Here is a 24587-nt window from a genome sequence, read left to right on the forward strand (position 1 = left end):
ACTGACAAGGGAAGAGAGAGGGGATTTAGTTCAGCTTCGGGTGTTCCAAGGTGATCAGTCATCTGAACAGAAAAGACTGAACTGATTCAGAAAGAGAAAGTTCAGTCGATAATGGTCAAGGTGAACTCAATTCCAATTTAATCAGATTTAAAAAATGACCAATAAAGAGAAAATGAAAACAGATGAGCTAATCTATCTATCTTAACCCATTCAAACCGGGAACGCATCTGTGTAACCACTTTATCCATATTTTTATACTTTGGCTATTCAAAAATAGCAGATCTACTAGCTCATAGCGCGGCACCGAGTGCCGCACTATGAGCTTGTAGATCTGCTATTTTTGAAAAATCGTGAAAATGTGAATATGTGAATATATCTATTTTTAAACTCAAATTCAATGCTTCTGGGGGTCCCTGGAACCAAAGGGAGATGTGTGTGTGTGTGTGTGTGTGTGTGTGGGGGGGGGGGGGGTCCGTAGCCAAATACATATCATTTTGGGTGGTCCTTGACATGAAAAAGTTGAAACAATGTTTATTGATACTTATGTTTTTGGCCGCCGACCCCATCAACATGTGTCGTTCCAAGGACCCCAAGAAGCAAAGATTTGAGTTATAAATGTTGTTTCAAAAATAGACGTATTCAAAGATTTGCACAAAAGATCTACAAGCTCATGAGCTTGTATATCTGCTATTTTTTAATAGCCCAAAGTATAAAACAATGGTTTAAGTGGTTACACAGATGCGTTCCCGCTTTTAACGGGTTAAAATAAATTTCACCTCCCCCGGGAGACCAGAAAATACTCTCTGTCCCTTATCTTCAAACTGTCCCCAACAGAGAGGTGAGCTGAGCCGTTCACCATGGGGCTAATGCCTCGTTTATACTCTGTTGCCTTGTCACACACCGAAAACAGAATATCTACAAGCTCACAAGCGAGGTGTTGTGATTGGCTATTTTTGGGTGTGAGACAACGATGTGTGCGACCAAGTATATAAATCAGGCTCCATGCTCGTTTGAAGGACGCATTCTGCTTTGAGTTCTTGTTCATTACAAATACACACTCAATCACTTCGCCTCGCACGCGCGCCCTTTTTTACGTGACGTGTGATGCCAAGTTGTTGATCATTAATTCAGGGCCCTGCAGGCCACCATAGCAGCTCCACAGTGGTGGGGAGGAAGAACAAGGACGAACTGCTGGCTCCCAAATTTATTCATGTGGCGGGAGGAGAGTTTGTTCCCCGCCGTTAGTGCATTATCATGCACGCGCACAGCAGGAGTCCACGGGCAATGCGGGCATGCCAAAATGCTTCAGCCAACAACTGCATGTAAATGAGTCTCAAACAGATGAAACCCCATGTATACACGCGCACACACACACACACACACACACACACAGGACTGTATAACCGGCAAGAGAAGCCTTGAAATGCAGCCTCATTTGCTTACTATACACAGGAGCCGAGGCTACACGGAAAACACAGACAGACTAAAGAGTGCATTTAGCAGATCGAGACACCCAGCCGACACACTATCGGCCCATCTAAAACCCTGCTGTACAAACTCCAGAGGGCACGCGGCCACAGACACACGCAGAGTTTGGCCCCTATCCGGTTTCCCTGTTCACGGTGCCAGAGGCGTGAGACTGCAGGGCAGGACGCGCCGCAGTCGTTTCCTGAGGTGATGCAGAGGATGGGGGGATGGTGGAGTCACTGGAGTGGGCATCGACGGGTGGGGGGGGGTGCGGGAGGGACCACGCTGTCAGACGGGGATTATTTGTCACCATCATCCACCCCAATCCAATTCTGTAACCTTGGCGCGGTGCCTGTTAACAGCCAGAACTGCTTTGAAGTGCTACAGTCACCACTACATACAGCTCTAACTAACCCTAACCCACCACTTTATTTTAGCCCTTCACTAACCATTTTCATCACATTTTGCTCTTATGTTATACTCAGAGGGTGACATCCCCCACCCCCCACAATGGTCAATTCTCTGTTGATTGACCGTCTGGGCCTGTGTGCCATTGCAACTTGCTAAAAAGCACAGGATTGCATATAGGCTGCAGATTGTTTGGGGAAGGATGGGAATGACTTATGATTATGTGGAGCATGCCCCATGTCTTTCTCACACACACACCCACACACACCCACACCCACACCCACAGAGTTGTATATGCCTGAGGCTTGAACCACATCCCAATACCTGTATTATAATGTTATGTGCTCCTCTCCTTATCAGGAATGCCTAGCATGCAGTATGTACCGCATCAGTCATAATCATGTCTTCCATCTTACCCTGCAGTCAGGATAAGTTATGAGCTTACAAAAAGGTACATATTCTCTGCACGTGCTTTATAAACGGTGTCACCCTACCGTCTAATACGCAATTGTCACACTACCACGGGACACTGCCTTGGTGTCACTACCGTTCTCCGAGCTCGTGCTTGCTTGCAAATGGGTAATTCAACTGAATGACCAGGCAACACTTTTAACCCATTGAGACCGGGAACGCATCCGTGTCATTTTTTAGATGTCTTTGGCTATTCAAAAATAGCAGATATACACCGAGTGCCGCGCTATGAGCTTGTAGATCTGCTATTTTAGAAAAATCGTGAAAAATGTGTGCAAATCTTTGAATATATATGTTTTTTTAAAACGAACATTTGTAACTCAAATATTTACTTCTGGGGGCTCCCTGGAACAACATATTTTGAGATGGGGGTCCGCGGCCAAATACATATCATTTTGGGGGCCCTTGACACGAAAAGGTTTGAGAACCACTGATATTATAGCAACATAGGTTTTTTCAGAAAACTGTTAGGATTTAGAAGACATTTGTAGAATCCCCAGAAGCAAAGATTTGAGTTACAAATGTTCATTTAAAAAAATATATATATATTCAAAGATTTGCACAAAATGGCACAACATTTCCCCCAAAAATAGCAGATCTACAAGCTCATAGCGCGGCCCTCGGTGCCGCGCTATGAGCTTGTAGATCTGCTATTTTTTTATAGCCCAAAGAAATCTAAAAACGACACAGATTCTTTCCCGGTCTATATGGGTTAATAGAGGAGAGAATTCAGAGTCATCACGCGCGCACAATGTGTGTGTGTGTGTGTGTGTGTGTGTGTGTGTGTGTAAGTGCGCGTCCATGTGCATAAACCTGCACCTTGTTCTGGTCCAGCTGTTTCGATGGTGACTTATCTAGCTAGCATAAATGGCTCTCCTCATTGAGGGAACCTGATACTGCTGTGTCACTAATCCGCCACCTTGGGCCAATGCCCCGTGTGAAAAAAAAAACCTTGGCTGAATCCGCCCGGTTCAGTGCCAAGCTAACCAACGCTAATAAAACCCGCTGTGCCACAGCGAGCACAGTGCTGCGCAGGCCTTTTTTTCTATGAGTCCAGGATGCTAGTGCTAGCAAGTCCGCGCGACCTAGGCGACAAATTATTGATCTACGCTGTATTCTAAAAGTGGTGAGAGAGAACTATCGAGTCATACTCGACAGTGGCACACTTACTAAATTAAAAACACAAGCAAGCATTGCAGCACGGCGTGGCCATTTACAGTACTGAGAAATGCAGGTCACAGCATCGGTTGAAACTTTCCAAGCAACACAGCTGGAAAGATATAGTCTGTAATTACAAGTAACTAGGGCAAAATAAAAAAGAACTAAAAAAGTGACAATTAAGCTTTTCCTGCACAGCATGCCGTTGTCTCTCCCAGAGAGGGTTAACAGACGTAGTGGTTAAAAGCTATGCTGGCTTTAACAGCTGAGGAGTGATGCCAACAGGCCTTAACAGTGTTTGCTTGCTTGGCAGAAGGATGGTGGCAGTGAGTGAGTGGACACACTTGGGGCCACTGGCAGCAAACGGACACCTCTAACTCTTCAAAAAACAAGGGCCAAAGGTAAGCTGAGTGGAAAAAGACAAGCAGCGTTTAAACAAAACTATCAATACACACACACCATCTTCATTCTAGAAGACCTAAAGCAAATGTTATTTTACGCCGTGGCTCTGCAGGGGGCTAGGCAGCTAGTGTGTGTGTGTGTGTGTGTGTGTGTGTGTGTGTGTGTGTGTGTGTGTGTGTGTGTGTGTGTGTGTGTGTGTGTGTGTGTGTGTGTGTACGGAGCTAATCTCACAAACCGCTGGACCAATCAGCACATTTCTTTAATACATTTTGTAATATTCAATTTAGATAGAAGTTAATGGAGCTCGGATCTGGGTTGAAATCTTGCCCAAATTTAGAGTCACTAGAGGTTCGTTTTTTATATCGTTGCTGTAGGCCAGCCCAGAAACCTCCATATTTTTTGTTTTGTTTTTTCGTAAATGAATGCCCTACTTGATCATACTACGGTGTCACACAAAAGTATCAAAAGTAGCTGATCTACAAGATCGAAACGCAGCACGAAGCGACGCGGCTTGTTGATCTGCTACTTTTGCCATTTTTGGACATAATGTTTCTTCCGGACAGACGATATAGGATATGTCACAGATACGTCATAGATCAGGGGTCTTCAACAGGGGCTCCGTGACCCCTAGGGGGTCCTCAGAGTTACTACAGGGGGGCCACCAAATCTTTGTGTGATTTGATTTTTATGTTTTACATTAACCACTTGAACCCTAGCATCCTTATTCTGAGGAGAACTTTAACCAATTTTTTTGGGCAGAGGTTTGGTGTAGAGGGAAAAAAGAGCAGACCAAGTGAAAAAAAAAGAGTTAATCTGAATCACAATGTTATACAATATAGAGGGGGTCCCTACTTCATCTCTCTCTCAGCTAGGGGGTCCTTAGCCTGAAAACGTTAAAGACCCCTGTCATAGATGCTCTACGTCACAGGCTGGCCACATAAAAGTCCAAGATCCACAACTGGATCTGTGTGTGTGTGTGTGTGTGTGTCACAAAACGTGACCCTGGCATAACTTGGACAGCGTCCAACACTCAGTCTCAAACTTGCCGTGTGCAGAGCGGAACAGCAATTTGGATGGACCGACGGGAAAAAAAACACGCATATCTGTATCCGCCAGCACCACGGGTCTGAGAACGAGGCAGAAATTCTTTCAGAAAAAGCGTGTTCGGGAGATTGTATGCATCGGCTTCCCTGATTCGCTAACCCAAGCCGCTGGGTGCACTGATTGACGTGGCGTCACGTCACATTCATACCGCTAAGCCAGTATGAGTCCCTGATTGGCCAACCACCGACCCTTCGGCTTAACTGATTGGCCAAGCTTCACATAACATTCGTGCCGCATAGCGGTATAAATGGAATGACTTGCAACGTTCCCGACATGCATAGCTTCCAAATCAGCTTTGCCCTGACGTCGCTGAGGGGTCGTGCAAAATACGATCAGCAAATTCAGGTTTCGGTACCCCAGCATTGGGCCGGGTAATTTGCATTGGGTGAAATTGGCTCTCTCTCCATGTCCCTCTCTCACTCACCCTCACTCTCCCGCTCCCTATCTCTCTCTCTGCTCTTTTTGAAGAGTCATAAAAATGTGTGCAAATCTTTGAATATATATATATTTCTTACCCATTAAGACCTGAAGCCGATTCTACACATGTCTTCTATACCCAACAGTTTTCTAAAATGCGTACAGTATGTTGCTATATCAGTGGTTCTCAAACTTTTTCATAATTGTCAAGGACTCCCAAAATTATATGTATTTGGCCGTGGATCCCCCGTCTCAAAATATGTTGTTCCAGGGACCCCCCAGAAGCAAACGATTTGAGTTTAAAATGTTCACTTTAAAATATATATATATATTCAAAGATTTGCACACATTTACACGATTTTTCAAAAAATAGCAGATCGACAAGCTCGTAGCGCGGCACTCGGTGCCGCGCTACGAGCTTGTAGATCTGCTATTTTTGAATAGCCAAAGTGTAAAATAATGCTTTTTAGCTAAAAAAAAAAAATGACACAGATGGGTTTAAGCGAAATGGGTTTAAGCGAACATTTTTAACTCCATCTTTGCTTCTGGAGGTCATATCATTTTGGGAGGTCCTTGACATGAAAAAGGTTTGAGTAGATATACATAGGATATAATGTACATTTGAGGCTTTTTTTTATCACTGCTTCCAGGACTACTACAACAGGCCCTGTGCGCTGCCATCGGCTATCGCCTAACAAAGGCTAGACAAGAGATCCTTGAGTTGACCAAGAGGAAAGATGTAATCTAAACCTCCCACCACAGACAGTGTACTGTAGCAGCTCATGTTTTGCCTGTGGTGTGTGCTAACTGTCACAGTGCACACTGTGACAGTATATAGTTTGCGTCTCACCATCATTACACCCCTTGGTACTAACCGAGGGTCAGCGGTGGAAAGAGTACTCACGTTTCTTACTCGAGTAGAAGTATCAATACTGCAATGTAGAAATACTCTGTTACGAGTAAAAGTCCGGAATTCAACATTTACTTGAGTAAAAGTACGAAAGTATTGCTATCAAAATATACTTAAAAGTACAAAAGTAGAAAGTACTCATTATGCAGAATGTCCAATTTCACACGTTTTCAAATGTATACAAATCTCCTGAAAATAGCAGATCTACAAGCTCCCAGCTTGTAGATCGGCTATTTTCAAATTAACGTGGTTAATGTGTGTTTTGTAATAATAACCAAAATCTACAAAGTAACTTAAAGTTTTCAAATAATTGTAGTGGAGTGAAAGTACAATATTTGCCTCTGAGATGTAGTGGAGTAGAAGTAAAAGTACAGAAAATTGTCAATAAAATAAATATATAAATAAAAATACCTCAAAATTGTACTTAAGTACAGTACTTGAGTAAATGTACTTAAGTTACTTTACACCACTGCAGAGGGTATATGTTGGTGTGAGTCGAACGCTACTGTACTGAGGTCGTTGTGTTCTCACGTATTGTACCAACTGTACTCGTCCGCCGCCCTCAGTTTAAACAGAGCGTCCGCGTGTATAGCGTCGTCACTGATTACTTACACCGTAGGGATAGTGAATAATTGCTACTCCTCTCTGCACTCTAGCTCTGATGCTAAAAATAGACCGCCCCCATGTTCACCTTAGCATGCAAACACATGCCACACAGCTACATTGTGCACACACACACACGCGCACACACACACACACACACACACACACACAGAGAAACGGTTACAAAGGTAGGCGGTATAATGAATTGGAGTAGAATACCTCATCGAGATGCTTTGTAAGCTTGTAGATCGACATTTTCCAAGAGCCGAAGTATAAAATAGGGCTTAATTGGTTCATTTATGTTTTAGTAGTATTAGTAATCAAAGTAACTAGTAGCTACATCTGTCAAATAGTTGTAGTGGAGTAAAAGTACAACATTTACCCCTGAGATGTAGCGGAGTAGAAGTATAAAGTATTAAAAAAAGATTTTATACTCAAGCAAAGTAAAAGTAACAAAAAAATTATAATAAAGTAAAGTACTAGTAAATGTACTTAGATACTTTTTACTACTGCAAGACAGCCAATAGGAAAGAGAGAGAGCCCAGCAAAAAATATACAGTAGTTGTCAAATTAGGAGGCACGGCGAGTAGGGTGAGAATAAGATGAGAGATCTCTGGTAACCTTCTATGCTTCCGAGGCCAGTGTTGCCAGATTTTGCAAGAGAAAAAAGCAACCAGGCCTATGAAAATGAGCCCAAAAGAAGCGACTAGGCCACATGAGCACTTTAAACCTACATTTGAAAAAAGCCGATTTACAAGCTCCCAACACGTTGCGATGCGACACGTCGTGAGCTTGTGGATCTGCTATTTTCAAAAAAATCTTGAAAAAAAAAGTGAAACATTTTGAATATTTTTGGAAACATTTTAACGACACAAACAGATGGGGGGGGTCCGTGAACAAATACATAATTTGGGGGTCCTTGACATGAAAATGCTTGAGAACCACTGGTTTAAACAACATTAGGAAACAAGCCCAAATAAGCAACTACATTTTACAAACATGCCCAAAAACCCGCAAACCACCAATTACCAAATATTTACAAGCAACTTTACAGAAAAACAAGCCCAAAAGTCGCTTATAAGAAAGCAGACATGGCAACACCGCTACCGAGGCAGCTTTCCTCCCACGCTCTCGGTGGCGAGCCCACAACTCACAGGCAGCGCGGGCATTAATAATGCATCCCAGAGAGCGCCTCGTGCCATTATAAACACGGTATGAATTGCAGAGGCCGTGTAGAGATGTCAGTGCGGGCACGTATCAGCCGCTCCGACGATAGAAATCCTAGCCAGGTATCGGAAAATGTATTTGGTGACTTAACCACTTAGACCCCGGCATCCGTATCGCGGGGAAAGCTTTCGCAGGAAAATAGCAGGTCGACAAGCTCACAACGCGTCGCAGCACGGCGCGTTGTGAGCTTGTAGATCTGCTATTTTCAGCGAAAGCTTTCCCCACAATAATAGAAACGTGTGTGAACTTGCAGATCTGCTATTTTCAAACATTTTAGTGCTTTTACTTTTGGTACTTTAAAGGGGAATACCACTCATTTTCAACATTGAACTATGTCTTTAATACACCTTAGAGCTGTTGTGTGGAAATGAGAAAAAAGTCCCCCCTCCCCTTCTATGTTGCCTAGAACTAGGTAATTGATTGAGGTCATGTGATCAGTGACATAGGCAGGGTGTACTTTTGGCTCCGCCCCCTCAGCCAAAAGTACACCCTGCGTATGTCACTGATCACATGACCTCAATCAATTATACTTTTTTTTCTTATTTCCACAACTGTTCTAAGGTGTATTAAAGACATAGTTCAATGTTGAAAATGAGTGGTATTCCCCTTTAAGTACATTTTGTACTTTTACTCAAGTAAATGTTTTATTCCGGACTATTACTTGTAACGGCGTACTTCTACATTGCAGTATTGCTACTTTTACTTAAGCAAAGCATTTGAGTTCCTTTCCCACCACTGTGCAACATTTGCTATTTTTGATAAATCTTTTCAAGTGTGAGAACCACTGATTTAGAAGGCATTTATTTGTAAGAACATAACAGGGTTATCTAATGATTGTGACAGACCTACTGCAGCGGCAGTTACAGTATAGCATCACGTGTAAACACTTATGACAACCCCCGGGCGGCACAACAACATTATGTAGGCCAACGAATGGCCGCGCGGCGTTTGCTTGCTGCTACAAAGTGAACATGAAGCGCCGTGATGAAAAACACTAGAGCAGCAGACAGACAGCAGGCTCGCATCCACGTCCAACGGTTGCCAGGGGAAATGTCACGCAAGCCACTTAACCCATTAATACCTGGAACGCATCTGTGTCACTTTAGATGTCTTTGGCTATTCAAAAATAGCAGATATACAAGTTCATAGCGCGGCACCGAGTGCCGCGCTATGAACTTGTAGATCTGCTATTTTTGAAAAAAACGTGAAAAAAAAATGTTTCGATTTTTTTCCAAAAACTGTTAGGATTTAGATTTTTTTTAAAGAATCGCCTCAGGTCTTAAAGGGTTAAACAGCCGCGTGAGACTGGGCGATCACAACCAATCAAATCTCTTTCCAAGAGAGAGATGACCGTAGTGACCCCCCTAGAATTGCCGGGACGTTAAATGCCAGGTGCACTGGAGCAGGTGGAAAGCTGTCACTGTAGAAAAAATGTTCCCATTAGAAAAAGTGTCATTACAAAAAGGATAGTTTTTTTTTTTTTTTTTTGGCTCATTAAAAATGTGCAAATTATTCAACGGGTGGAAAACCATTAAATAACCCCAACCCCATTTGTTATGCTGATTGAAAATGTGCCATCTCTTGATGGGGGTCAAGATAAATTAGTTAGTGTATTTAGTGGAGTTTCGTGTTCATAATCTTTTAATAGTTGGGCAAAAAATATATAATTACACTTTGAAACGAAATCAGATTTGGGTCGGTTGCTTTTATCAGAGACAGATTATGCAGTGTGCACACTATTAAAATATATATTTTATTAGCATTCTAATAGGCTGTCTGATCTGGAAATGTTGACGCATGTCTGCAGGCTTCTACTGTGGATGCAGAAGTGGAGGCCTAGACGGATGCTAAGCCATCATCGGGCAAGGAAACAAACACAACCTCCCTAAAGAGTCTTTTCAGGGTGAATTTTGAGCCCGAATCTAATTGCATCTCATCAACTGATCCGGGACGTACAGCACCAAACAGAGTAGACAGTCCTTGAATGCAGGTCATTTCAGAATTTTGAGGAGCCGTGCAGTGGTGTAAAGTAACTAAGTACATTTACTCTAGTACTGTACTTAAGTACAATTTTGAGGTACTTTTACTTTACTGGAGTATTTCCAATTGGCTATACTTTTACTTCTACTCCACTACATTTCAGAGGCAAATATTGTACTTTTACTCCACTACAAGTATTCGACCATTTTAGTTACTAGTTACTTTGAAGATATAAATGATTACATTATGAAACGTACATTAACCACTTTAGACCTATTTGATACCTCGGCTATTTTCAAACATTTTTGTACTTTTACTTTTGGTACTTTAAGTACATTTCGATACCAATACTTTTGTACTTTTACTGAAGTAAATTTTGATACCAATACTTTTGTACTTTTACTCAAGTACATTCTTAATTCCCGACTATTACCTGTAACGGAGTACTTCTACATTGCAGTATTGATACTTTACAGAGTACAGTAGTCCTTGAATGCAGGTCATTTCAGAATTTTGAGGGGAGAGCGGGTTGCATGGCTGTGTATCTGCAGTACATTCAGGGAAAACACGTTCACCCTCTGGCCATTTAAAACGCAACTAATGAACTGAGTGCAAACAGAACCAACTGACAAAGCCTATTAGCATCTCTTGGCAGAGTGTGTGAAATGAAGGACACTGGGGGGACAGGGCAGAATGCCAGAGCCATAGAAGAAAAAACAAGCATAACCCATTAAGACCAGCTGAGGCCGATTCCAAAAATGTCTTCTAAATCCAGTTTTCTGAAATACTTATGTTGCTGTAATATCAGTGGTTCTCAAACTTTTTCATGCCAAGGACCCCCAGAACTATAAGTATTTGGCCAGTATACGGCCATTTTGTTAACGATTTTTCAAAAATAGCAGATCTACAAGCTCATAGCGCGGCATGAAGTGACGCGCTATGAGCTTGTAGATCTGCTATATTTGAATAGCCAAAGTATAAAATGATGGCTAACGTTTAAAATCTAAATGACCCAGATGCTTTCCCGGTTTTAATGGGATAAAGATGAGGGAGTTGTGCTCTGAAATCCAATGTGCACCCGGTGACACATTAAACAATGAAACATCCTCTGTGAGAAGTCGCTGGCTTTTGCACTCTGCTAAAAAATGGCAACGCACAAGTGAGCTTTTTTTTGTGCTCAGCTGCAAATGAACAATGGCAGTTGCTTGCAGAGGACTACTTTGCTTTCTATGCAATGCTTCAACTCACTCAACCTTTCAGAAACCGAGCAAATTTGTACACAAATCATGCCGTGCTGACAAAAGGTCTGATGAACAAAGAAATATTCAAGCTAAAAGTTAAAAGATCTCATAGGTTATTGCCGACGTTATTCATCATGACTCACTGCTGAAATTGGTTCATTGTAGATATTTAAATATCGATATGAAAAAAAACTAGAAATGATTCATATTAACAATAATAATAATAAATATAGCTGCTAGAAGCAATATGGGGGCCAAATAAACAATATGCAAAACGCAATACGCAACATTCACAATAAGCCATAGAAACATAATAGACTGAACTTGAGAGAAAGGAGACCTTGCAATTAATGAGCATTGGAAAAGTTGAGCAGAGTTCTGAGGGATTGTGGATATTAAAATGCATGTTATGTTGCTTATAATGGAAGACTCTTATTCAAAATTCAGGGCAAAAGTTTGCCAATGTCTCTGCTTCATCTACGCAACAGAAACAAATTGTAGTCTACTATTTAGGCTATAGCTTTTCATCACTATTCCTGACCAGACGGTTTAGCCGGAGCCCGGAATCGAACGGTGACCTTCTGTTTCCCAGGCGTCCTCTCTACCCATTCAGCTACAACAGCTCTGTGTAAATTTGCTGAAAAGCATAAACCTTCTGTCATGCGCCACGCCCCTGTTTCACTAGGACATACGTCACAATACGTATATATAAAAATAAAATTCAGAAAAAAGCTTGAGGTAATTTAGAAACTGTCATCGTCAGCAAAGCACAATCCGACTTCATTGTTTACATCACAGCTGAGCAGACGTGGAGTCAAGTGGAGTGTTGACTTCACAGCAAGTTGATAACTACTCTGTGAAGTGCATTGCTGGAATGTCAATAAACAATGGCCACAACTATTGTCAATAAACAATGGCCACAACTATTTTCAGTTTTAAATATACAGCAAGCCCTAACAATATAAACCCACATATCATCTTAACAACTGTTGTGTCTCGTGCTTATCACACTTTGTGTTAGCTGTAGATTCCTTTCTACAATGTAATGTGGACATACTATAATAACAATGCTGCTACTTATATATGATGATGTGTACAGGATGGTGGTGTTGCAGTCGAGTATACCAATGGTTCTCAAAATACAAAATGTCAAGGTTTACCCTCAACAGTATACAAATGGGTCCATTTGGTTCCATTTGTATACTGTAAGAGTTACAGACTTGTAAGGGTCAATTTAGACCCCCCTAAAGGAACCCAGACAGTCCCTGGATTCCACTTTGAGAACCACTGGAGTATACCACGCTCCGCGTCAATTCCGCCTTACCTCTCGGCAGAAGGTGACGATGTTCTCCCAGAGTTCCTTAGCCTCGCCCTCGTCGTTCCGCCGCCTGGCCTCCACGTGCATGCTCTCCCTCCTCTTCAGCGGCTTGACCACCTTGCGCAGGGTGAGGTACTGTTGTGGCGTGTGGCAAGCGGCACAGTTCTTGGCCTTGACGTCGTTGAGCAGCGTGCACGCCGGACAGCCCCACTGGCCCACCTTCTCCTGAAGGACGGCCAACGAGGAGGAGGCCGACGACGACACAACAGAGCAGCTGGTGGCGGAGGAGGAGGAGGAGGAGGAGGGAGAAGGGAAGATTCGGGCCTGTTTCCGTGCCTTGTGGCCCGAGGAGGAAGAAGACGACAACGACGAAGATGAGGTGCAAGAGCAGGGGTTGGGCCCCGGGGGGAGGCCGCAGTGTGGACAGCAGCGAGGAGGCAGGGCCACCTGCAGCTCCTGGAAGCCGTGCAGCTTGGAGGAGCCGCAGGCGGAGCACTTGCCGGCCCCCGTGGGGTTGCGCAACGTGCACTTGGAGCACGCCCAGGTGCTGAAGTCCGGGCTGGAGGGGCTCGCCGGGGTGAAGCGCACCGACTCGCAGCCCACCAGGTCGATGAGGTCGGTGCCTCCGCGCAACGAGCGGCAGCCCTCGCACTTGGACGCGCCGCCCGCGTTGGGCAAGGAGCAGCTCGGGCACTTCCAGGTGGGGGAGGCCGCCGAGGAGGAGGAGGCGGTGGTGGGGAGGTGCGTGGGGGGCGGCGGGTGGTGGTGGTGGTGCACGTCCTCCTCCTCCAGGATGCTGAGGCGCTTAGCGGGGTAGGAACCGGAAGGCTCCTGGGGCTGGGCGTGCTTGGGCTTGGGCGGCCGGAGCTGCGGACCGGGCTGCGGGGGCACGACGGCGGTGGCGGGGGAGGGGGAGGTGGGGCTGGTGGCGTTGGCGGCGACCGCGCTGGGCGGACGGCCGGGAGGAGGCACCTCTCTCCTGCTGCGTGGCACGGGGTTGTTCTGTAGGGAGGAGAAAGGAGTGAAGGGCGCGGACAGCGGCTGCGAGGGGAGGAGGGCGCTGCCGGGGGGCTCCTGGGGTTCACAGGACGAGGCCGGGGGCGAGTCGTCGGTCAGGTCTATAAGGATGGGCGTGCCGCCCCCCGACGTGTGCACGGGAAACCCCAACACGGGCGTGCGCACCTCAGGCACGACCAGAGACTCGGGGGGGATTTTAGGCAGCGACAGTTTCCTGGGCCCCCCGCACGCCGAGCAGGACAGGGCCACGGGCGTGTTGTGGAGCGTGCAGCGGGGGCACGCCCAGCCGGAGTGATGATGCCCCTCCAGGACCACCACCTCCCCGTTGCACTCCGACCGACGCAGCGCCTCCTCCTTGGGCGGCGGATGCTGCCCGCGGGGCTCCAGCAGCACGGCGGGGGCGCAGACGGGGGGCGCGGCGGCGGGGGGGTCCGGGACCAGGGGCGGCAGCAGCAGCAGGCCGTTGGTGGCAGTGGCGGCCGTGGTGGTGGTGGGCGGCGTGGGGGTGGCGGGCGAGGGTCCGAAGCCGCAGACCGAGCAGGCCCCGGAGCCCTGGGCGTTGTTGAGCGTGCAGCGGGGGCACGCCCAGCGCTGCTGCTCCTCGGTGCTGCTGAGCCGCAGGATCTGGTTGAGGTCGGGCTTCTGCCGCGGCGCCTCGCAGATGGAGCAGCGAGGCGCCGCCCCGCCGTTCAGGAAGGTGCAGCGACCGCACGACCAGTCGCTGCTTCGCACCGCCGCTGCCATGGAGCCAGGAGAATGGGAGTGGCTGGAAAACAGGCAAAATAAATAGTGTAAAGACAAATGTGTAAAATAGCAACTAATCGATATGTAAGCTATTTCAACTTTATTTCGACGATATTTATTTATTTTTTAACTTAAAAATAGCCGATCTACAAGCTCACAATGCAGAGCGAGGCTCACAGCGCGAGGCATTGTGAGCTTGTAGATCTGATATTTTTGGCTAAAGTTCTCCTCAGAATAGGGATGTTAGGCTTGAAGTGGTTAATGTAAAAAAAAAGAATTATATCACACAAAGATTTGGTGGCCCCCCTGTAGTAACTCTGAGGACCCCTAGGGGGTCACGGACGCGAACAGCCTTTTTGCATGTAGTTTAAGCGCAAGGGGGCGGGGCCGCGGGTGGCGGGTGGGGAGAGAGCCTGGCGACGCGAGCTATGTTAGTGCACTGAGTGGCAGTTGGGGCAAACGCAGTCCCCACAACATCATTTACGATTCTGTGCCTATCGGTACATAACTCGGACGGCGCTTAGTCGACTAGCAGACCATCGGCCGCTCGTCGCGGGCACTCGCGCCTGGGGGCGCTCGGGCACGACTCCTCGGCCTCAAGGTCTGCTGAGTCGGCGCGCCTCCGTCATGGTCCAAAACTATACTTTATCGGTGAAAAAAGTAGTCTGCGGTTGTTTGAAAAATCGTAAATGATGTTGTGGGGACTGCGTTTGCCCCAACTGCCACTCAGTGCACTAACATAGCTCGCGTCGCCAGGCTCTCTCCCCAACCACCACCCGCGGCCCCGCCCCCTTGCGCTTAAACTACATGCAAAAAGGCTGTTTGCGTCACGGACCCCCTGTTGAAGACCCCTGGTTTAGGCAATCCCTAATACATGCCTCTACATAAATTATTCACACAAAAGCAGCTAGGGTGGCTGTGTAATCACACAGGTCTGAATGTAGCCTAGACTCTATACTGCTGCCTGAAATCAAACACTGGGAGAGAAAACTAGAAGCGAGGGAAGGAAAGGTCAGAGAGACGGGGTCGGAGGAGGACAAAAACACTGAGAGAAAAGGATGAAGAAGTGAGAGCATGAATAAGTCGAGGCAGCAAAGGGTTCAGGGAGACAGGCACAGTGGAGGCACAGTGGAAGTGACGAAGAGAGTCAAAAGTTCTGAGTTGAGAAAGAGAGGTGACAGACAGTGAGAGAGAGACAGAACGAGTTAGAGACTAGCAAATGGGAACAGAAGAGAGAGAGAGAGAGAGAGAGAGAGAGAGAGAGAGAGAGAGAGAGAGAGAGAGAGAGAGAGAGAGAGAGAGAGAGAGAGAGAGAGAGAGAGAGAGAGAGAGAGAGAGAGAGAAAAAAAGAAAAAGAAAAAGAGGAAGAAAGAAAGAAGAGATGAAGAGGGAAGAGAGGAGATTAGCTAGTGTAGGGGAAAATCAAATCTCCCTCCTGGGGCCATGGAGGGCAGTAAATCCATACACAATGCTGGAGAGCGGAGAGGAGAGACAGCAGAGAGGAGAGACAGATGAGAGGAGAGACAGATGAGAGGAGAGACAGCGGAGAGGAGAGACAGCAGAGAGGAGAGACAGATGAGAGGAGAGACAGATGAGAGGAGAGACAGCAGAGAGGAGAGACAGCAGAGAGGAGAGACAGCGGAGAGGAGAGACAGCAGAGAGGAGAGACAGCGGAGAGGAGAGACAGCGGAGAGGAGAGACAGCAGAGAGGAGAGACAGCGGAGAGGAGAGACAGCAGAGAGGAGAGACAGCGGAGAGGAGAGAGAGCGGAGAGGAGAGACAGCGGAGAGGAGAGAGAGCGGAGAGGAGAGAGAGCGGAGAGGAGAGGGAAGACAGCAGAGAAGAGAGACAGATGAGAGGAGAGACAGATGAGAGGAGAGACAGCAGAGAGGAGAGACAGCAGAGAGGAGAGACAGCGGAGAGGAGAGACAGCAGAGAGGAGAGACAGCGGAGAGGAGAGAGAGCGGAGAGGAGAGGGAAGACAGCAGAGAAGAGAGACAGATGAGAGGAGAGACAGATGAGAGGAGAGACAGCAGAGAGGAGAGACAGCAGAGAGGAGAGACAGCGGAGAGGAGAGACAGCAGAGAGGAGAGACAGCGGAGAGGAGAGAGGAGCGGAGAGGAGAGGGAAGACAGCAGAGAAGAGAGACAGATGAGAGGAGAGACAGATGAGAGGAGAGACAGCAGAGAGGAGAGACAGCAGAGAGGAGAGGGCTACCACCTCAGAATACTGAATGAAGCCTTCTCAGTACTCTCCAAGTGACTGACACTTATTAGAATAGAAACACACACACACACACACACACACACACACACACACACACACACACACACACACACACACACACACATGTTAAAGAAGCTAGAGGGGGGCCAAGCAAAGGTTATGTCAATCCTGAACCACGATGGATTTTCAAATGAATGCTCATTGCTCAATGCCTAGCGGTCAATTCATCGCAGCACCACTTGTGAATTTCAATGACATATGGTTTCAACAGACACAGATTTGTTGTCCTAAATATCACGTGAAATGTCCTGCTTCCTTTTATTTATGTAGTTTTATTCAGATTGTGGATTGAGGAACAGAGAGTAGTGCTATATTAAACAATTATGGACCAACCCTGGATCTAGCTGGTAGTAGCTACACAATATAGGTTTTAGTTCCAGTTCATTCAATGTTTGTCGTCCTGGGATGGTCACTCTTCCAGAGTGTGCCTGTATCCGGGTGCAGAGTGCTTGAGCACAGTGTTGCCATGTCCGCTTATAATTTGTAAGCAACTTTGAGCTTATTTTTCTGTAAATATTGGTAGTTGCTGGTTGAGTTTTTTTGGGCTTGTTTCTTAAGTGTAGTTGCTTATTTGGGCTTGCTTCCTAAATGTTGTTTAAACCAGTGGTTTAAATTTTCATGTCAAGGACCCCCAAATTAATATTATATATTATATAAAGTAATTGTGCGCGTATCACCAACTGAAAACATTTTGTGCCAGGGACCCCCGTACCAGATTTGTGTTGTTAAAATGTTTCAAAATGTTCAAATAGCAGATGCATATAGGTATATTAGGTATAAGTGTTCATATGTAGTCGCTTCTTTTGGGCTCGTCTTCATAGACCTGGTTGCTTATTTCTCTCGCAAAATCTGGCAACACTGGTGCCCCGGGGGACAGGCGTGGGTGCCGTCTGAGCAATCCCATAAATGTCACTGTCAGTCAGCCGCTCATGTGTGAACGCTGACCCAAGGGGTAGGGGGGTTGGCGGTGGGGGAACCGGGAGAAGGCTAGTGGCAATGACTGAAGTGCTAAGAGCTAGCGTGCTGTGCAGTACCGGCCCCCGAGCGTGGCCCATGACAAGCATGACTACAGATCTCGCTCGTTTGGTCACATCTGTTGCTATTAATAATACAGTATTAGATCTCTCCGTTGGTGGTAATAGAGGAAAGGAAACATCTATTGTTCTTGAGGCTAGCAGGTCTTGGAAAAGGTTTTAATATGGTAGAACTGAAGAAATGTAGCCTGTTTTCCCCCCTTTTTGTTAATGAATGAACAAACAAACAAATTAATTAAACTAAGGATCGTTTGTTTTTCCTCCAAAAAGGCATTAACATACTGCCTAGTAACTGTGAGAGGTGCATTTCTGTAAAAAGAGCTTGTGAGCCAACACTGTATGATTTCATATTGTCGTTGGAGAGTACAGAGAGAGGTAGAGACAGACTGACAGCTCAGAGCCTGAGTCTTGCTCCTCTCCCCTGCAGCACTGTGCATCTTGGCCAGCTAATTGCCCTCAGTTCAACTCTATTAAACTCTTCCAGGTCAGAGCAGGCCTCCCAGAACCCAGGGGAGAACCAGAGCTTCTCTGCCTCTGGTCACACTCTCCCTCACCGCTGTTCTGCTGCATGGTCTGCACCCAGCATCACAGTTACAGTATAGAGCACCGAAGTCCTGACGTGACTCGTTCATCCCCAGGTTTGCGGAAGTAATTTCTCTATGGAGAATAACATTGGGTCATCTTAGAATCGTCTCATATAAGAATTGTGGTCCAAAAATAAACACCGCGTGTCGGCGTTATTGTCAGGGAGGGGGTTCTGTATCGTTTATGATAGTCAGTCACTTATATTTGATACAGTCTGTTTCTGGCGAAAATGTAACTAATTCGGCGGAAGTAACATTAGCGTTTTCTCACCGTCAGTTGATGCTTCATATCCATAAGAGTCAACACGCCGGGGTCATTTGTTTATTTTTGGAACACAGTTCTTATTTGACGCGATATTAAATACGTCTATGGGATTCAGAACGGGGGTGGAAAACTGCGAACCAGGTAGACAAACAAAGGATGTGTAAATGACGTCAGACTTCGGCGGTCTATAATATTACTGTAGGTGTACGGTAAACCCTATAGGCGGAAACTGGTATTGCAACATCTGTATTGATATCGGTCAGCACGACCATGGGAAATAGTAACTCTTGAGGTCTTCTCCCATGTCTGATTTCCAGATGAAATAGAACAGACAATCTGTTCTATTTCATCTGGAAATCAGACATGGGAGAAGACCTCAAGAGGCCGGCTGTTTGTAGAGTGGAGTCAGTACTGCTGTATGGGGCTGAGAGACAAGGACCCTCACAGCACAACAGGAAAGGGCCCTGGATGGAGTCTACACAAGAATGCTACGAATGGCACTAGGGGTCACATGGACGGACCGCATCAGAAATGTGGTCCTGTACGGGGACCTACCACGGGTCACAGACAAAGACAGAGAGAGAGAAGGATGAGGCTGGCAGGGCACTGCGTTAGGCACCCGGAACTAGTGGCAAGCAAACAGACACTATGGGAGCCAACCCAGGGCAAAGCCAGGAAAGGCGAGAAGCGCACCACCCACGTAGATGCACTGCGGTGCGACATCTTAGCTAACACTATAGAGCTCAAGACCCTGATGTTAGATAGGAGAGTGTGTGGAGGGCAGCGATTCAGGAGTCCCAAGTTGGTGTTGGCTAGATCGCACTCTCGCATCGCATCTATTTCACAATGAGCTTAGTATGGGTGACACAGCGCCCATAGTGAGCTCAGGAGGACCTCTACAGTTGGCAAGACTTCGGTCCTGGAGTATGCACATCCCATAGTGAGCTCACTGTGAAATAGATTAAATAAAACCATAGGTTACGTATGTAGCCCTTGTTCTATGAATCATTAGAAATAATGAGCTCACCAAAACACCCTGTGTCGCTTACTCCCAAATGAGGAAGGGTGTTTTTGTCAAATACATAATGGCTTAGCCAGGTGACCGAGTGCTGATATAGGAAGCGGTGACTTCATGAGGTCGGAGCATTGGTCACAAGTCTTATTCCAGCCAATTGACATTGCCAGGAGTTGTGAATGTTCTGTCCAGCGACAGTCGGCAAGGGGCGCTGTTTAACCCTTAGTGACCTCATTGCTCATGATTCATCTCATGAGTCTGTATTTGTGTGCACAGGTGTGTGTAGTGTATTTGTGTGTGTGTGTGTGTGTGTGTGTGTGTGTGTGTGTGTGTGTGTGTGTGTGTGTGTGTGTGTGTGTGTGTGTGTGTGTGTGTGTGTGTGTGTGTGTGTGTCTAATGCCTATACTGTAGTGTGTGTTTTTACTGTCCAAGTATATTTACACGCAGGCCCGTGTGTTTTCCTAGCCCCGAGGGCAGTGAGGAAAGGAGATAGTAGTCCCATTGCTTTGTGTCAAAAACCATTAGTTGGTTCTCACCGGCCCTGGCCAGCTCTCCAAGGTGAAAACCACAGTCCTGGGAGGACAACTCCCCCTTCAGTAACACTAACAAACCACTGCTTATTATGCTTACTCAGCCTATTGCCCCACAATGTTATCTGTTGGGTCCTGGGAGAGATACACACGGACATACGGACACACACACACACACACAGGCCCGGGTTAAATAATTTTACCCCTCTGTAACACTAACAAACTGCGGCTTAGCACTTACTCAGGCCACAATGTTATCTCTTGAGTCCTAAGAGTCACTGTGGTATATCAAGTCTCCACAGTGAAAAAAGATGATAAGAGGTACAGTATGAATTTAATAGCAGCTGCTGGATACGAACTGCATAAACAGGCTTTATACATTTTCTCTGGTGTGGAACAGAGACAGAGGGAGCGAATCTGTCCTCAGACAACCCATAGATGTCCTCAAGACTCATCCTAGATCCCCTGCACTGTTTACATTCACTGCACTTGAATAATGCACCCCTCCCCCCCCGCCCGCCACCACAAACAAGTGTAGTTGGCATATGCTCACGTTATGCTCCACAGGTTTGCAACTGCGCGGGTCGCACACACAAACAATGGCGACAGCAACGCTCAGACACCTCACGAGGGCTGACAGGGGTCCCTCGCCACTGCCGTTTGAATAGCTCTCGCTCCTTTCATCTCCAGGCGTGGGATCAAAGTCGGTACTGTAAGCCACAAGGACCCGTTGTCATGGCAATTGATTTGGTGACGTGACAGAGCAAAGGGATCGCAAAGCTCATTAAATGTCAGTAGTCTGTGGCAGCCGTCGGGGGAGCCTCCTATCGATTTGATCACATATTTTAATGGCCGTCCATTCAGGGGATGTAGAATAGAGTTCGAGTGGTTCATTGTGTTGCGAGCATTAAGGCTTATCAAAGTTAAGTATAGCGGTACATCATAAGTGGAATCCAGCCTGAGGTATGTGTTCAAGTGCAGGGATGGAATGTGCACGTCGCTTACGTGAGCTTCCATGCACATGCACTCTTACACAGATACACACACACAAAACATACGCAAGCACACATAATGCACATGTTTTGTCCTTGCCCCTGTGTTCATTGGAGCTGCTTTAAAAGTGCCCACTTCAGCTCCTCAGTGTCGCAGGACTGGGCAAGGAGCCAAGAACTTACAGTAGGGGTGGAGAGAGAGAGAGAGAGAGCGAGAGAGCGAGCGAGGGCCGATGATCACTTTCCATCTGAAAGCCCCTTCCTTTCCCCTCTCTGAGCTTCATCTGCCATGGTGTCTCTGTGACAGCCAGGTTGTCCATAACATACCTGCCCCTCACTTAAATTCACTTTAGAACGAGCACTGATGACCCCTGACCAATTTCTGGATGCTTCAGTGGGCTTAATAAGATCGTAGAGCACTTTGGCCAGCATATTAGAGGCACTGTGAGTGAGCCCTGCTGCCGCACTGAACACCACCCACCCAGGACTACAACCACCCAGGAGTGGTTGAAAATATTAGGTCTCGGCCGGACGGCTGGTGTAGCGGTCTAATGCAGCCTGACAGCGGGTTCGAATCCCGATCCCGACGACCTTTGCTGCATGTCACTCCCCATCTCTTGCTCCCCATTTCCTACTACTAATGTATACTATCAAATAAAGGCAAAAGAAAAGAAAAAAAAGAAAAAGAAAAATATGTAGGTGAAAGCCAAACGAAGCCTTGAGGTAAGAGGAACCTGGGAGAAACAAATAGAGCGTCTCTCTGTTGCACTGCCTTTAAATGCCACACTTTAGACAATAATCGCACCTCTGAAGAAGGTGTACGAGGAAGTTGAATCCCTATGTGTCTCATTTGTTTGTTTGTTTGTTCTGGTTGTTCTGAGAGCGTTAATCCCAGAAAGTGTCAAGTCATGTTGGAATTCACCACATAACACATCGAATGGATTTACTTGACTTTCCTTCCTATATCAGATTACAGCCTCTGCTGTTCACTCTGCTGGAGTAATATTGGCGGCACAGCGTTACGACACTCTCATCTTTCTACCCTCCCTCTCCTATTAATGTTGACAGCACTGTGTATGAAAGCAGAAATGCGTAAAGGTCAAGTTCCTGTCTATGGGTGGGGCGAGCCAGCCAAGTAGCTGTGTTGATGGAATGTGTGCCACCATTTTGGGCACGTTTGGGCACGCTCCGGAATGAGATCAAATGATCCGAGTAGCACCGACCAACCCTCCCCTCCTGGCTCGCCATGACACATGTGGCCTTTGTGCAGCGGTCGTTAATCCTTCCAAGTCGGCCATCCCCACCCATGGACCCCAGGACCCATTAAAATTGCATTATGAAACAAAATGTGAAGCAGCCTTTCCAAGGATGGCCACAGGACGATCCTGTGTGTGAATGGGTGAATGAAATGCACATTGTAAACTTAAGGCGCTATATAAATGCACCATTTATCATTTACCATTCATGATTAGGGATGGGGATCGTACATGTTTATAGATATCGAAAATAAAATGAGAAAAATATTAAAGAAACTGGTTTGTTTAGGTTTCATAGCATGTTGATGGTGTTGGTTGATGTCTGTACTGTCCATTAAGCTAAATAAAGGTACTGTCACTTTACGACTAAAATGAGAGGTCGCAGATTTGATGACGTCATGGATGATGTCATTGGTAGGCGACGCTGAATCAGATCTACAGATAAACGTGTTATATATCACGATACGTTAGCTTGAAGGATAGATCTGTTCTTTTTGGATGAGAGTATAAGGAGAATACTTTCTGTTGTGCAACACTGAGGCCGAGTTATAACTGAATTAAAAAACATAGACAAGGGACCATTTGCACACCAGTGATTTGAATAAATGACATGACTCATCTATCAACACATGACGTTGCTTCCCGGACCTGCTAGACCCAACAAGAGTCTCGATAAGCCCAGAACTTATTGATTCTGGGGTCTCAATAACTGCGGGTGCAGGTCCATAACAGAACCGGGTTTTGATCTCCATCCCTATTCATGATCCCAGTGCTGGAGAGAAATTATGACACTGGCATCCAATGGCATTCACTTCTAATTATCTCTTGCCATATTCACTGGTTCAGCTAATGTTTCCATTATCTTAATCTAATGGAATTAGATTAACATAATGAATAGCACCATATCTGCCATTTGTTATACCGTTACAAATATTTTGTTATTATTTTTGTTCTGTGGAAACAAAAAATGAACTGAAATTAAAAGCCAGGTTCAGTCTAGTTCGCTCTCATCTGAAAGTTGGGACTATCTGTAAAAAAGACAAAGACGCTGACACAAGGGAAAGAACATCAACAATAGTAAGGACAAAAGTGCCCTCCTACAAAGGCTCACATCCCTCATGAGACGTCTTGATGGCTGTTATAAATCAACGGCTGCTCTTTCACGAGACACAGATAAAGAAGGCAGCGATTCTCAATGTTTAATAATCGTTTGCACTGTCAGTCATTCTCAAATAAGTGCTGCATAAGGCTTCCATAACTATTAACCTTGTGAGATGGCAGTGCCAAAACTTCACTTCACCTCCAAAACTAGGGAAGCCTTTTTGGCATGCCACATATTACCTACGTTGTTTACATGTCTAGACTCTGGAACAATGCAAGTTGGAAATGCATGCCCCAGCCGGCTATGCAATACCCGTTGTACCCGTATGTCCGTGTCCCTTTTATGCCCATATATCGACTCGACACCAGGCACGACACGCGATGCGCGTGCAGAGTTTGAAGTCGGTCGGTCGGATGGTTCTCGACAAATGTGACCTACAGGCGCACGCACGCACAAACATTTTGAAAATGTGTGCATATCTTTGAATATATATATTTTTTAAAGCGATTTTTTTTTTACTTATATCTTTGATTCTGTGGGTTCCTGGCACAAAACATTTTCAGATGGGGGTCCGCGGCGAAATGTATATAAATTTAGGGGTCCTTGGCATGAAAAAGGTTGAAAACCTGTGCTGTATACCATAGGCTTTCACAAACCAAAACATAACCACCGGGCTAATTAACTGCTACCCTGCGAAGCTAAAAGGTTATCCGTTTGTCTGTCTGTATTGCTAAAAGTCTTTCCCCATCAGTATTTTTGGCCGGGGCTGGCTGCGGCGCTACCTGGCGTATCATTGGTGAGCACTGAGCAATTCCTGGACCTTGCTCTGGTTCAGTGGGGGGCAGCTCCTTGTTAATAATGCATCCGATCCATAGGCCATATAGGCGTCACCCTCAGATGACTACAACAGGCTCTGACAGCAAAGTGAAGAGGCTTCAGGTTTTTTTTTTAAAACAATCTTCAGGACTGCAATGAATAGGAAAAGATTGTAACACAAGAGCAGTGGTGGAAAAAGTACTCCTCTCCTGTGGTTTGTGTTCTCCCGAGAGAGAGGTG

The 24587-nt window shown here is 46.0% G+C and overlaps 1 protein-coding gene across 1 annotated transcript in view; it reads right to left on the reverse strand.

Annotated features, from left to right (window-relative positions):
• Positions 1-24587, reverse strand: part of capn15 (calpain 15) — a 61302-nt gene that overhangs the window by 25245 nt on the left and 11470 nt on the right. The window contains exon 2 of the mRNA XM_080456293.1: positions 12713-14489. Coding sequence (XP_080312419.1) covers positions 12713-14489 — 1777 coding nt within the window. The remainder of the gene's footprint in view (positions 1-12712; positions 14490-24587) is intronic.

Source organism: Gymnoscopelus braueri, assembly GCF_963280865.1.
Source record: "Gymnoscopelus braueri genome assembly, chromosome: 17".
In the NCBI taxonomy this organism is placed as follows: Eukaryota; Metazoa; Chordata; class Actinopteri; order Myctophiformes; family Myctophidae; genus Gymnoscopelus; species Gymnoscopelus braueri.